The 12,831-nt window shown below is 58.7% G+C and overlaps 1 protein-coding gene across 1 annotated transcript; it reads left to right on the top strand.

Annotated features, from left to right (window-relative positions):
* Positions 1 to 8,496: 8,496 nt before the first annotated feature.
* LOC130578734 (hemicentin-1-like) lies at positions 8,497 to 12,275 on the top strand. The gene is made up of 5 exons (XM_057375057.1): positions 8,497 to 8,753; positions 9,379 to 9,705; positions 9,817 to 10,089; positions 10,259 to 10,318; positions 11,420 to 12,275. The coding sequence occupies exons 1-5, from the start codon at positions 8,639 to 8,641 to the stop codon at positions 11,470 to 11,472; spliced, it is 828 nt and encodes a 275-aa protein (XP_057231040.1). The 5' UTR covers positions 8,497 to 8,638; the 3' UTR covers positions 11,473 to 12,275.
* Positions 12,276 to 12,831: the final 556 nt, after the last annotated feature.

Raw genomic sequence — 12,831 nt, 5'->3', positions numbered from 1 at the left:
GAGGGGGCGTGGCCTCCCGCAGCCACCGGGGGACACGGGCGGCGGTGGCGGCCCCGAGCTCTGGCCCGGGAGGCAGCAGGGCTGCGGGGACAAGGTGTCCTGTGTCCTGTGAGTCAGCGGGAACGGTGCGTGTCCCCAGAGAGCCCCAGAGTGACACCTCACGGGTACACGGGGACAGGACACAGGGAATGGCTTCTCTCTGCCAGAGGGCAAGGGTAGATGGGATATGGGGAACAGATTCTTCCCTGCAAGGGTGCCGATGTTCTGGCACAGGGTGCCCAGAGAAACTCTGTCTGCCCCATCCCTGGAAGTGTGGAACTGGATGAGCTTCAAGGTCCCTTGCCACCTAACCCATTCCATGATTTCATGCCACCGTCACAGGACAGTGTGGGTGCTGATGGGGTGAACTCAGGTGAGAAGCGCCCTGTACGGGCTGACAACAGACGGTACCAGGGCTGGAGGGACATGACCTGAGCTGGGTTTAGGTGAGGGGCCACGTGTCAGCTTCGGCCACCACAAAAGACTCAGGGAGGTGAAGCTCTGCAGGAAGTGGGGCAGGAGCTGCTGAGCACCTCCTGGAGGCTTCCCTGGGGTAGCTGTGCCCACCCAGCCCTCCTGGACTGCACCCCACAGGGTTGCCTGTGCCATGCTGAGCCCCGTGCTCCTCTAGGGCCCTGTTCTGCTGCTGGGTCATGTCCCCATTGCTCCACAGTGGGAACGTGGAGCAATTTGGGAAGYGGACAGAAAGGAGGGAAAAGCTGCCATTTCCTGTGCTCAGGGGAGTTGGCAGCTYCTGGTGCTGTTACCTGTGGAACAAAAGTGACACCCTGAGGAGCCACAGGAGTGYTCAGGCCCCTGCAGAACCGCTCCCTCCTGTCCTGCCGGGCTGTGGCCTGCTCAGCCCACACCCCATCAACTCAGCAGCCCCCACACCCACCGTGGGGGTGGCTGCCCCATGGGCCATTCCCTCCCCAGACCAATGTCCYTAGAGCAGCGCCACAGCCGTGGATCCACATGGGGACACTACCACCAGGATGTGGCCATGAAACCGGGGCTCCTCTGAAGCCCTGGGGCCGACCCCCTGCCCCCCATGAGGGTCCCCGCAGTGCTGTCCTCCTCGGTGAGAGCTGAGACCCACAGCCCTGCCAGGCTGTGTTTCTTGACAGGCTTTACCCTGTGTGTCATACCTCAGGAATGACCTTGGTTCAGGATTTGGGCCCTTAAGCCTGTACTTTCTGGGATAACTCAAAGAGAAAGATCAGGTCCAGTCCCTCTTTTCCCGGTTTCTTTCTGGGGCTGGGGTGAAGCCACGTCTTCCTCTCAGGTCCCCAATTGCCTTGGGCTCAGGTGGGGAAATGGGAATTGTCCCTTCCTTCAGCTGCCAGGAACTATAAAGAAAGGAAGGAACCATAAAGAAAATTTTTCCAGCGTCCTTCTAATCCTACCCTCCTGCTTCTTATTCCCTTAGGAGTAGTGGTGGTGTCCTTGTGGCACTGCCGGGTTCTGCTCCCTCTTTGAATGGGGGGTGCCCACTGTCCCATGTGGCCGGGGGGAAAATGAGGTAGCCTGAGGCTGTTTGGGGGTCCCTCCCCAGGAGATGAGGACATGGCCCTTGTTGGGGRCTGTTCTGGCTGAGTGTTGGTCCCCTCCCTGTCCCCAAAGGCAGGGTGGCAATGGGTGAGCCTGATGATATGTGGGGCAGAGCATGGCAAAGGCACCAGCCACTCCTGCCCTTCCTTCTGCYCAAGCTGGAGCCCATGGGGTCACCAGGCACCACGAGCAACTCTGGTCCCAATTCTTTCTCCTTTCCTGGTCACTCTGGGCTCTGGTTGTGGCCACAACTGCTCTGGTGGCCCACAGGTGACCCAGGGGTGCCCCTGGCTCTGTGCAGGGCCCTGTGAGCTGCATTCATGACCTCCCAAATGTGGGAAAGGGGCTCATTAATCACGTTATCAGCTTGTGTTGCTGCTGTGRAAGCCTTGGGCCAGGCTCCACAAAYACCTTTGGATCCCAGGTCTGATCYCTTGCTCTCTCCTGGGGGCTGTGMTGGGCRATGGCACAGGATGGRCAGGAGGCTGCTGGTGTCCTTGCCATCCTCTGGGCAGACAGGAGGTTTTTCTTCTTACCCTGTGCACAAAGGCAGCACTGCTGCAGTTTGGGGGCTGCGGAACTCCCTGGTTCCCCAGCCTCTGCTGGGCTGTGCTGGAGGGAGAAGRAGGGACTGGTTATGGGCAAGAGGCACAGTGGGATTCTAGAGGGCTGAGAACGGATTTATTACCAGCCAAAGCCTCTGAGCTCGGGCTGCTTGCTGCCTCAGTGCCCGCTCTCACTGTTCCCTGCTCCTCTCTTCCACCACGAAGGGTTTGCTGACCTCCTTGGGGAACCCTGCCCCTGTCACCTCCCTGCTGCCTCCGTCTGGATGCTCCTGAGAGCAGGGATCTCCCACCACAAAGCCTCTGCCAAGCCCGTGAGTGCTTTTCCTGCCTCTCTGCCATCTCAGTGTTCCAGAGCCTGGTGTGGCTCTGTTGCAGCCCCATCCCTGCCCTGGCCCAGAGCTGTTTGCTAGGTGAGATGCTTTCCTTGGAGTTTGGGAAGGGCGCAGAGCTGGGAGGGAGGTGACTCATTATGTCTAAAAAAATCCCATGGCATGTCAACCCTCCTGATTGTTCTCATGAAAAAGGCTCAGGATCTGCAGAGCCAGGTGAGGAGGGAAGAGCTGGAAAAGACACATGTGGGGAACAAACAGTTGCCAGCCTRGTCTGGAGGATGATGTCCCTGCCCATGCAGGGGGGTGGAATGTGATGAGCTTTCAGATCTCCTCCAACCCAAACCATTCCATGACTCTATAATTTGCCATTTGGGACATGGATGTTTGTGCTGAAGGAACCTGGGACCACTCATCTGCATGCTGATGATGGGGCAGGGGCACAGCTGAGCTCTGTCCAGGAGCAGAGGGAAACCAGGAACCCAGGAGTTTGGGGCTGCTTTCTTGGAAATAGAAGATTTGTCTGTGAGTCAGGGCAGGACCAGAACTGGAACTGTGCAGAGARAATTGGGTGGGAGCCAGGGGGAAAAAAACGCCTCAATCTTGGCTGAAGGGTTGTTTTTCACTTCTAATGTTTCCTGGTGTGTGCACGGGGAGAGCCGGGTCAGGCAGAGCCTGGCAATCTGTTTCCTCAGTGCCCCATGGTGCAGAGCAAGTGCAGGGRAGCAGGAGAGACAGAGGGGCTTATTGGGGGCTCTCTGTGCTGTCAGTGAGGTGCTGGGGTGGGGGAGACCTGGCAGGAGATGCCAAGATGGACATGGAGCTGGGGCTGGGATTTCCCAGCCCATCCCTCGGATTTGCTTCAGTTTGTTCCAGGCTTAGGATGGGGGAATGAGCAGTTTTCGTTGTTTTCTGTGTTTTCTGGATGTCTGTGAGCTGGCCAAGGAAGACCCCCTGAGCCGGGTGAGTGCAGGAATCTCCTTCCCAGGGAGGACCCAGAGCTGGGGCTCCGCTCCTGTGCTGCTCCTTTAAGCCCAGCCCGACGCTGGCTCCAGCAGCCGATGGCTTCAAGCATGTGTCGGTCCTCCCTCAGGAAACTGCAAGCCCTGGGACTTGAAGTCACGCCTGCGGCTCAGGAGCTGCTGTAACCTCCCTGGAATGTGCCCTCAGATGTTTGTCTTTCGATTGGAACTCATCAGTTCCTGTGCTGTGGTGTTTTGGGCGAAAAGCCTTGTCTTAGTTTGAAAGACTGCCCAATGAAGGCAGGGACTCCCCTTGGAGTGATGGATATGACCCCCCCTTCTCTCCGAATTATTATAGCTTTGAAAATCATGAGCTTTCAGGGAAGCATATGGGTAAAAGGGAATAACAGTTTTTACTAATATGTATAACAAGGTGAAACAAGTAACAACAACGATAGCAACGACCACCCCAACCACAAACCCAGTGACAGCCTCACACAGAGACACACCCTCCCCTTTGGTGCAGTTCCAGTCCCAGCCGGCAGGGGCGCTGTTGGCTCCCGGCCGGGCAGGGCGGGTGCGATGATTCCCCGGCGGCTGCAGGGGGCGCTGTGGGCGGGTCCCGGCTGGTTCAGATCTCCCGGTGGCCAATGGCGGATACAAATCGACAGAGCTGGGCAGAGAAAAAGTTCCTCTGCAAACTCACAGYGGAAAACATCGATCTCAGTGCTCCGCTGGACAGCAAGAGACCCCAGAACAGCCAATGAGAAAAGAGATGAGCAGAATCCCGTGGCTGCAGACAGGATGCAGCCGAACTCGACCACTGCAGCTGGAATTTCAAGGGTCCCCGGCAAGGCACAGGGGCAGAACATGACAGTGCAGCAACGGCTGGAGATGCTGGGCTCTGCAGAAAGCAGCAGGCGAGCTCTCCCCTGCAGGCAGCAGGTCAACTGTCCTCCCCCGAGCCAAGCAGGGCAGGAASTGAAGCTACCCCTTGCCCCACACACACACACCCTCCCCGAGCCCAAAACTCCCATGAGAACTTCCCTCTCTCCAAAGAGAGGGATAAAATAAACTGCCAGGCAGGAGGAATGCCCAGGGAGATCCTTCAGGTGGGGCRTAGGTTCTTTTTGTCTTCACCAATCGCCCAGMCATCAAAAGGAAGACCTGGCAATCAGTGTATCCCAGCAACAAAATGGGAAAGAAGAATTCCCCAAGAAAGGAAACAAAAGGAGAAACCTTAACTCACAACAAGCCTCTTCCCCATCACACCRTACTTCCAATGGGAACTCAGTGCACCCTGCCGGGGTGAAGGATCAGGTCAGCTTCCTGTCCCGTGGAGACCTCCTTCCCCAGGTGCCAGGGACCAGCCTGTTCCCATACCCAGCCCTGTTCCCATATCCAGCCCTGCTCCTGTACCCAGCCCTGTTCCCATATCTAGCCTGCTTCCATATCCAGCCCTATCCCCATATCCAGCCCTGGTCCCACACCCAGCCCTGTTCCCATACCCAGCCAGTTCCCATATCCAGCCCTGTTCCCATACCCAGCCCTGATCCCGTATCCAGCCCTATTCCACGGTCCAGCACAGCCAAGGGGTTCACTGTGCCTTGGCCCTCTGTCCTTCCGTTCTTCACTTCCCCCTGTCCAGCAAAGGCTCTCAGAGGGCCTTGATCCTGACTGGTTCCATAGAATCAGAATCCGTGGTTTGGGTTGGAAGGGACCTTAAAGCCCATCCAGTGCCACCCCAGCCATGGCAGGGACATCTCCCACTGTCCCAGGCTGCTCCCAGCCCCAATGTCCAGCCTGGCCTTGGACACTGCCAGGGATCCAGGGGCAGCCACAGCTTCTCTGGGCACCCTGTGCCAGGGCCTGCCCACCCTCCCAGGGAACAATTCCTTCCCAATATCCCATCCATCCCTGCCCTCTGGCACTGGGAAGCCATTCCCTGTGTCCTGTCCCTCCATCCCTTGTCCCCAGTCCCTCTCCAGCTCTCCTGGAGCCCCTTTAGGCCCTGGCAGGGGCTCTGAGCTCTCCCTGGATCCTTCTCTCCAGCCTGGCTCTGGAGCAGAGCAGAGCATTCCAGTTTTGGATGGTTCCTGTGCTGCAGTGCATAGGCCAGTCCCAGTCACCCTTTTCAACAGAGACTTTGTCCTTCAACCTCATCCTGACCCCCAAATCCTTTGGGTCAGTCTCAAACTACCCAGTTTGGCCCAGTGCCATGCAGGGACCTCCAGCCAGGTCTCCCAGTGGCGTCCAGTCCCTGTCCTCTGCACACACAGATGGTCAGAGGCTGTGGCAGGGCAGAGACCCGCTGCCCATTCCAGGAATCTGCAGGATTCCTAGCTGTGTGGAGGCTAGGGCAGGGGCTGGGGCAGGGGCTGGTTTCAGTGAAACCGTTGTTGGGGCTGACTCAGAGCCTCCCACCGCAGGTTTTTTGCTGGCTCGGCACTTTTACAACCCTCCCCCTCTCCATCCCCCTCCTCCCACCCCCAGCTCCGTCATCCTGTGAGGATGCTGAACTCCATCTACTGCCCCCGGAGTTGAGAGAGGCCCCTTGCCCTGCTCAGAAGTTTCCCAAAGCCTGTGTGTGCTCCATGCCTGATTCTGTCTTAGCACGATTTGAGCCATGAGCACTGATTTGGGGTGAATTTGCACGTTTTGGATTGATGCCCACCTGGCTTTGGAGGGGCAGCATATTTTTGGGCTCTGTGCTCAAGCAGGGCTGCAAGGGGAGGGATCAGGATCCAGCTTCTTCTCTGTGAGCCCTGGGAGCACCCCCAGCCCTTCCCTGGATCTCTCCTGCCCAGGGCTGGGGCCAGGGTTTGCTTGCCCCTGTCAGCACGGAGCAGGTGGGGACATTCCCKGCCTGGTGGCATCRGAGCTGCTCCAGCCTCACACAGAGRGGCTGCAGGGATGGGTGGCCACCCCAAATGGGACAGGATGGGTTGGATGGGTACAAACTGGTCCTCACAGCTCTTCCTGACCTCCTAGAGGATGGAAGTCGAGGCCCAGGGAGAGAAGGAACAGAAGAGCAGGGAAGCTCCACGGGGATCCAGGGCTGCTCCCTGCAAGGGGGTGGGAGTTTGGCAGTGAAGGGAGGGATGGAGGAGCCCCATAAAATCCTGGACCCACAGGCTTCCCCAGGAGGGGTGAGGAGCCCTAAGGACCCAGCAGCACCCTCTGGAACATSCCAGGGAAGGACAGCAGCTCCCGAGACAGCCATGCCCCAGCCAGGAGCATCTCTGTGCTCCAGCCATAGAATTACAGGCAGCTTTGTGCTGCAGCTCCCTCCCCGGGCTGGACTCCCCGATCCCAGCGCCTCCGCTGGCTCCTCGCACAGCCGATCTCCTCGCTCCCTCTAGTGGGATCGGCACGGCGGCGTGGGCTCCTGCCCGGGCACACCCGTGTCCTTGTTCTCCTCTCAGTGTCCCCCTGGAGATCCTCCCCTGGACCTGCTGGGTTTGATCCCTGTACCAGCCCCAAAGCCCTGCTCCCCTCGCTGCTCCCATGCAAGGAGTGGTACCTCCCCCACAGGACACCCCAAAAGATCGCAGAGGCATTTTCATGGCTGATGGCCCCATCCTGCCCCAGTGCTGCCCTCCCTGAGGCTTTGTGCACACACGGGTGCCGGGAGGTGTGAATTCACCTTCAAACATCCGTTTTGCAGCTGTGGCYGTGTCAGATGTGCGGCCACCTCTCACTTGTGCCGGGACCCCCAACACCGCTGCTTTCACTCAGTCAGTGATCCGGGCACAGCRTCTCCCCTCCCGAGGGGGTGCAGGCTGCCAAACCACCCAGGGATGGCCCTGCTCCGGAGGGGCCCAGGGGACCCACAGGTGGTGGGTATTGGGTTTACTGTGGTTCTGAAGTTTATTGGGGGCCAGGAATAGATCTTGTGGGGGATGTCTGAAACTGCTTTCAACAGGAGGATCTCCTGCATGGGAGACCAGTTTGGCTTGGCTGATCTATGTCTAATCTATTTATATAGATTTATCCATATCTAATCCATATTGAATCATCTTTACATCTTGAGGGTTGGTTTTGCACCAAATAGGTGTTTTGGATTTTTTTTTTTCTGCCACGAAGCACTTGTATATGTGCCCTCTGCACCTCCCAAGCTGGCCAGGTGATGGAAACAACCTGGGCAAGGAGAAAAACGTTGTCCCTATCCTGCCTGGAACATTCTGTGATGAATCTCCTGCAGGAGCAGTGGGATTTCTGTATCCCAGCCACGTCCCGTCCTTCCCCAATCTCTGCTTGCAGTTGGAAGGGCTGCTCCGGGAAATTACTAAACCCCCAGTTTTTGTGGCTGTGGTAGGATCCCGGGAACAGGAGACGGTTCCTTCCTTACCCAGATAGCAGGAGGGCATTCCCCGGTGGCCATGAGCTGGGATTTGGGGGTTTTACACCGTGGCAAGGAGAGGAGGGACAGGAGGAGTGCCTCGGGGGGTTCTGTTTGCTGGGTTTGGATGTTCTCGAATGGGAGAGGGAGGAGGAAGAGAGGAGGAGGAGGAGAGGAAGGGAGGGGAGTGGAGGGGAAGGAAAGGGAGGAAGGGAAGAAGAGGAGAAAAGGAGAGGAGGAGAAGGGCGGAGAGGAGAAGAGGAGGAGGAGGAGAGAGAAGGGGAAGGAGGGAGGTGAGGAGAAGGAAAAAAGGGGAGGGGTAGAGGAGAAGACGGAGGGAAGGAACCGCCCAGTCCCGTCCCAGGGAAGCTGCCGGAGCCTGGCGGCGGAGCTGTGGCCGCKCCGGCCCCGCAGATGTTCCCCGTGCCCCTGTTCCTCCTCCTGCTTGTCCCCGGCAGCGCGGAGCCCCCGGGGGTCACAGGCGAGTGTCAGCCGCAGGGCCGCTCCAATTGCGGGGTGCCCGAGGGGCTCCCCCATCTTTCGGGGAGGTTGGGCTGAGCTGGGGCGSTTTGGGCGGCGGGGGAGAGCGGGTGAGGGCGGCACTGCCCCTCCGCACGGAGCCGGGAGGGAGGGAGGGGGAAACATTGCCTGGCGCCTGCTCTGAGCCGCGAGGGCGACTCCGGGCTCGGGCATGCCTCAGCTCTGGGGAAAAGCTTTTAGGGGCAGGACGGGAAGGGACTTGCGGCTTTCCTCGGCTTTCCGCTCCTGTTCCCGGCAGGGACCCGCGGGGGGCTGTGCCGGGGGTCCCACAGCTCCATTCGTGCCCCGCCGGAGCACAGTGGCATTTTCATGTCCCCGCTGCAGGGTTTGGAGCTGTTGGTGAATCAGGAGCCCAACACGGCCCGGCCATCCGAGAGTGGGGGCAGAGGTGAGGGGAAGGGTCCGGCCCCTCTGCCCTGTCTCGGTGAGCCCCCACCTGCAGAGCTGCCCCGGGCCCGGGCCCAGTGCAGGGGGGACGTGGAGCTGCTGGAGAGATTCCAGAGTAGGGCACAGGGATGCTCCGAGGCCTGGAGCCCCTCTGGAGCCAGGCTGGGAGAGCTGGGGGTGCTCACCTGGAGAAGAAAAGGCTCCAGGGAGAGCTCAGAGCCCCTGCCAGGGCCTRAAGGGGCTCCAGGAGAGCTGGAGAGGGACTGGGGACAAGGGATGGAGGGACAGGACACAGGGAATGGCTTCCCAGTGCCAGAGGGCAGGGATGGATGGGATATTGGGAAGGAATTGTTCCCTGGGAGGGTGGGCAGGCCCTGGCACAGGGTGCCCAGAGAAGCTGTGGCTGCCCSTGGATCCCTGGCAGTGTCCAAGGCCAGGCTGGAGCACCTTGGCCCAGTGGAGGGTGTCCCTGCCCACGAAACTGGGTAATCTTTAAGGTCTCTTCTAACCCAAACACTTCTGTGATTCATGATTCTATAAATAATTCCCTCCTCAGCTCTGCTCCTTTTTGAGCAGCTGAGCCAGGGAGGGCTCCACAGCACCTCCCAGGTGACAGAGTGGGATCCCTGTGGCTGTGGGGTGACTCCTGGTTTCTCTTGCAGCCCGCACGCTTGCTCCCTGCTACTCCGTGGATGTGCGYCCGGCCTCGGGGAGCCTGGTGTCAGCCGTGGGCTGCACCGTGCTGCTGATGGCACCTCGGCTGCGGGGCAGCAGGACTGTGTCCTGGGAGTACAGAGTCGGCATGCAGGAGGGGGTCATCCTCACCTACAGCTCTGGGCACCCYGTCACATCCCGGCGCTATGAGAACCGCACCATGTTCAACGAGTCAGACCTGTCGCTGCAGGTGGTGTTGGAGCATGGGGACAGCCGCCTCTACCGCCTCCGGTCRCAGGAGGAGGCCACAGACTGGTTCCATCTGCATGTTGTCGGTGAGTGGTGCCGTGGCTGGCTCTCCTCCGTGGCTAGCAGCCGGGATTGCTGCGGCCTGGGGTCCGCAGAGCTGCGCGTGCGAGCACTGACGGTGCCTCTGCCTCTCCCAGCGCCGCTGTCCGAGCCACAGATCGTGGGCAATTCCCAGGTGAAGGCAGGAGGCAACATCAAACTGGTTTGCAGTGTGGTGCAAGGGAAGGCAGATGCCTACTGGTGGAAAAAAAATGGGAAACTGCTCGTGGGAAGTGAGCGCATTCTGTTTGTGGGGAGGAACACCACGCTCTGCATCCTGYGGGCATCGATGAACGACAGCGGCTACTACACGTGTGTGGTGAGCAACGCCGTGAGCCAGAAYGAGACCTCCGTCCTGCTCCGGGTCCACCGTGAGTGCATTCCTTCCCTCCCCGTGCCCGGGGAAAGAGCTGCAGGAGACAGCCCGAAAAAGGGATTCTCTCACCCTGCCTGGGCTGAGCAGGCAGGTTTTGCTCAGAGGGTGTGGGTGAGGGCTTAAATTTGCTCTGGTGCAGAGGCTCTGGATTCTCCCCTTTGCAGATGCTGCCAACGTGATGCTGCCCATAGTTCTGACCTGTGTCATCATCGGATTGTTTGCAGGTGGGTGCTGGGATGGGGCAGCTGGGTGCTGGGATGAGCAGGTGGGTGCTGGGATGACTCTTTGCCCTGGTGGGTGCCATGGCAGGTGCTGTGGCCACAAGAGGTGGGTGAGAGGGTCCCATGTGACACATCCCTGCCAGGACCTGGTGTACCCACCAGGACAGGTGCTGGGCTCTGTCACAGCYGCTGTTTCCAGCAGGGTGTCCCCAATCTAAGGAGGTCCTTCTTGCCTCCGGTTTTCTCCTTGGCTTTGCCTCCCTCCTCCCAGGTGTGAGTGGGAAAGCCACAAAGCCCCCTCCTGCAGCACATGCAGAGATGATATTTGACTGTTCTGGTGTGGGGCAGCCCCCACAAAATCCAGGGGATCCCTTCTGGGGTGACAACACTGAGCCCCTGCCGTGCTCTGAGGGTTTTCTTCCCTCAGAAGGGAAAGGTGCCTCCAGTTTGCTTTTCCTCCTGTTTTGGAGCTGGAGAGTGTGTTTTCTGGCCCATTCCATCCCTCATCCTTGCCAAAGTGAGCATTTGAATTCTCAGATTGCCAGCTGCAAAAGAAACCAAGACGCCTCCATGCTTGGACCTGGATGTGGTGGTTGGGATGGAGTGAGAGGTTCTCCCTGGGGGTTTTTGTGTGTTTTGGTACCACACAAAGATTCCAGGTCTTTCCTGTGGAAAGCCTCCTGGTGCTGGGGAGGTGCTCTAAAAGCTCCTGGCYGTGCTCCTGCTCTTGTCATTCTGTCACACTCCCCTTGTCCCTGGGGACACAGGTCACATGTGGCCAGAGCTGGTGGCTGGTCCCCTCCCCAGCTGTTTAGGTGGGACCTGTGGGGCAGCATGGGGTGAGCAGGGAGGTCTTCCCCAGATCCCGAATCCCAGTCCTACATTGGGAAGGGCTGATGGGCTCCTGCATTGATGTTTCCGGGATGGAAGAGGTGTCTCCAGGATATTGAATGGAGAGGATGATGATTGATGATGGAGCTCTGAGCAGCCTGGTCTAGTGGGAGGTGTCCTGCCYGTGGCAGGGTGTTGGAACTGGGTGGGCTTTAAAGGTCCCTCCAACCCCAGCGATTCTGGTATTCTCTGATGCTGCTGCTTTGTCCCCAGGTGTCTTCGTCTGGTGCCAGAGAAGGAAGGACTTGCGTAATGAATGTTGCTGAGATGCCTCCAGCCTCCTCTTGAGGTGGCCCTGCTGCTCAAGCCAATTTACCCTCCACAAGCCCAAATTTATTCTTGGCTGTTCCAGTAAACTGGAGAAGTGGGAGAGCTTAGGGTGCTATCGCAGCCTCTCTGCTAAGGGGCTGCTSTCTCACTCCAGAGGCTCAGAGGATTTCCTGTCCCCTCTGTTTTATCCCCACTGGGATTTCCTCTGGAAATATTCCCTCTCCCAGACCCTGACACTCCTGGTTATCTTAGCTCTGGATAATGGGTGGGCTTTTGGATGCTCCGGAGATTTCTGGGAAGAGAGTGATTCTCAGGATTTTCTCAGCAATTGCTCACTCTGTGTGACCACAAATGCACTTGGGGTGTTCATTGGAGCTTCCTGGAGGCTGAGGACAAGGATGTGAGTCCCTAAGGATGGAAAACCTCTCCCATGTGGTGGTGGGTTGCAAACAAAAGAGGTCTCAGGTGTCTCATGTGCATCCCAGGGAACTTCCCCAGAGATAAATTGGTCAAGGTAGCTCCTGCAGTTTGGAGTGGGGCTGGAGTCCAGACCTGCTGCTGCTGCCACTGCCAGCATGGGACACTCTGAGCTGGCCGAGGCCACAGAGGGGTCCAAGTGGGCATGGCTCGGATGGAGACTTCTCCACGCAGGTAGAGCTAAATCTGATGTTGCCTTTCCCTGATGCTGGATGCTGCTGGGAGTGCCATGTGTCCCATCCCATCTCAGCCACTCCTGGGCTCACCTCTAAAGTGTTCAAGCTGCCAGAACCTGCAAATATATATTTTTTTTTTGAAAACACTGGTTTGGACTATTTCTGTGTAGTCYTGCTCTTCCTGTTGTGCATCCTTGGGGAGGGGGATGTACCTGCTCCATCCCTCCATCCTCCTGGCTTCCTCCAGAGGCCTGGATGGGCTGGGGGCTCTGGGAAGAGCCACTGTCCCTGCTGGGCAAATCCACAGTCCTGGAGCTGTGCTGCAGTGCCAGCCCTGCCTCCCTGGGGCCTCCTGGTGTCCTGCTGTGCCAGGGGTTTGCCAGGGGGCCTGGGAGCCTGAGGCTGTGGGCATCCTGCTCCCTGTGACCCTCGGAGGAGAAAGGACAGGATTTTCTTTGCGTCCAAAGGGGATCAGAGGCGGGGAGGTGGGGAATGGGGATGCAGCAAAGGAATTTGTGAAGTTTGTGAAAGCAAAGCCCAAAGAAATCCTTGCAGCTGCCTGATATAAGGATGCTCTCGAGCCCAACTCCTCCAACCTTGGGCTGTGCAGGATCTGGGGACATTCCTGGGGACATCCCATCCTCTTCCCAGAACGGGCACCGTGCCCCCTTGTCCTTCCCGTTTGCTGCTCCTGTGGGTGGT

Source organism: Malurus melanocephalus, unplaced genomic scaffold (genome assembly GCF_030028575.1).
Source record: "Malurus melanocephalus ecotype Western Australia unplaced genomic scaffold, MMel_1.1 scaffold_237, whole genome shotgun sequence".
Lineage (NCBI taxonomy): Eukaryota > Metazoa > Chordata > Aves > Passeriformes > Maluridae > Malurus > Malurus melanocephalus.
The sequence above is the reverse complement of the archived record's forward strand: the minus strand, read 5'-3'. Positions and strand labels throughout refer to the sequence as shown.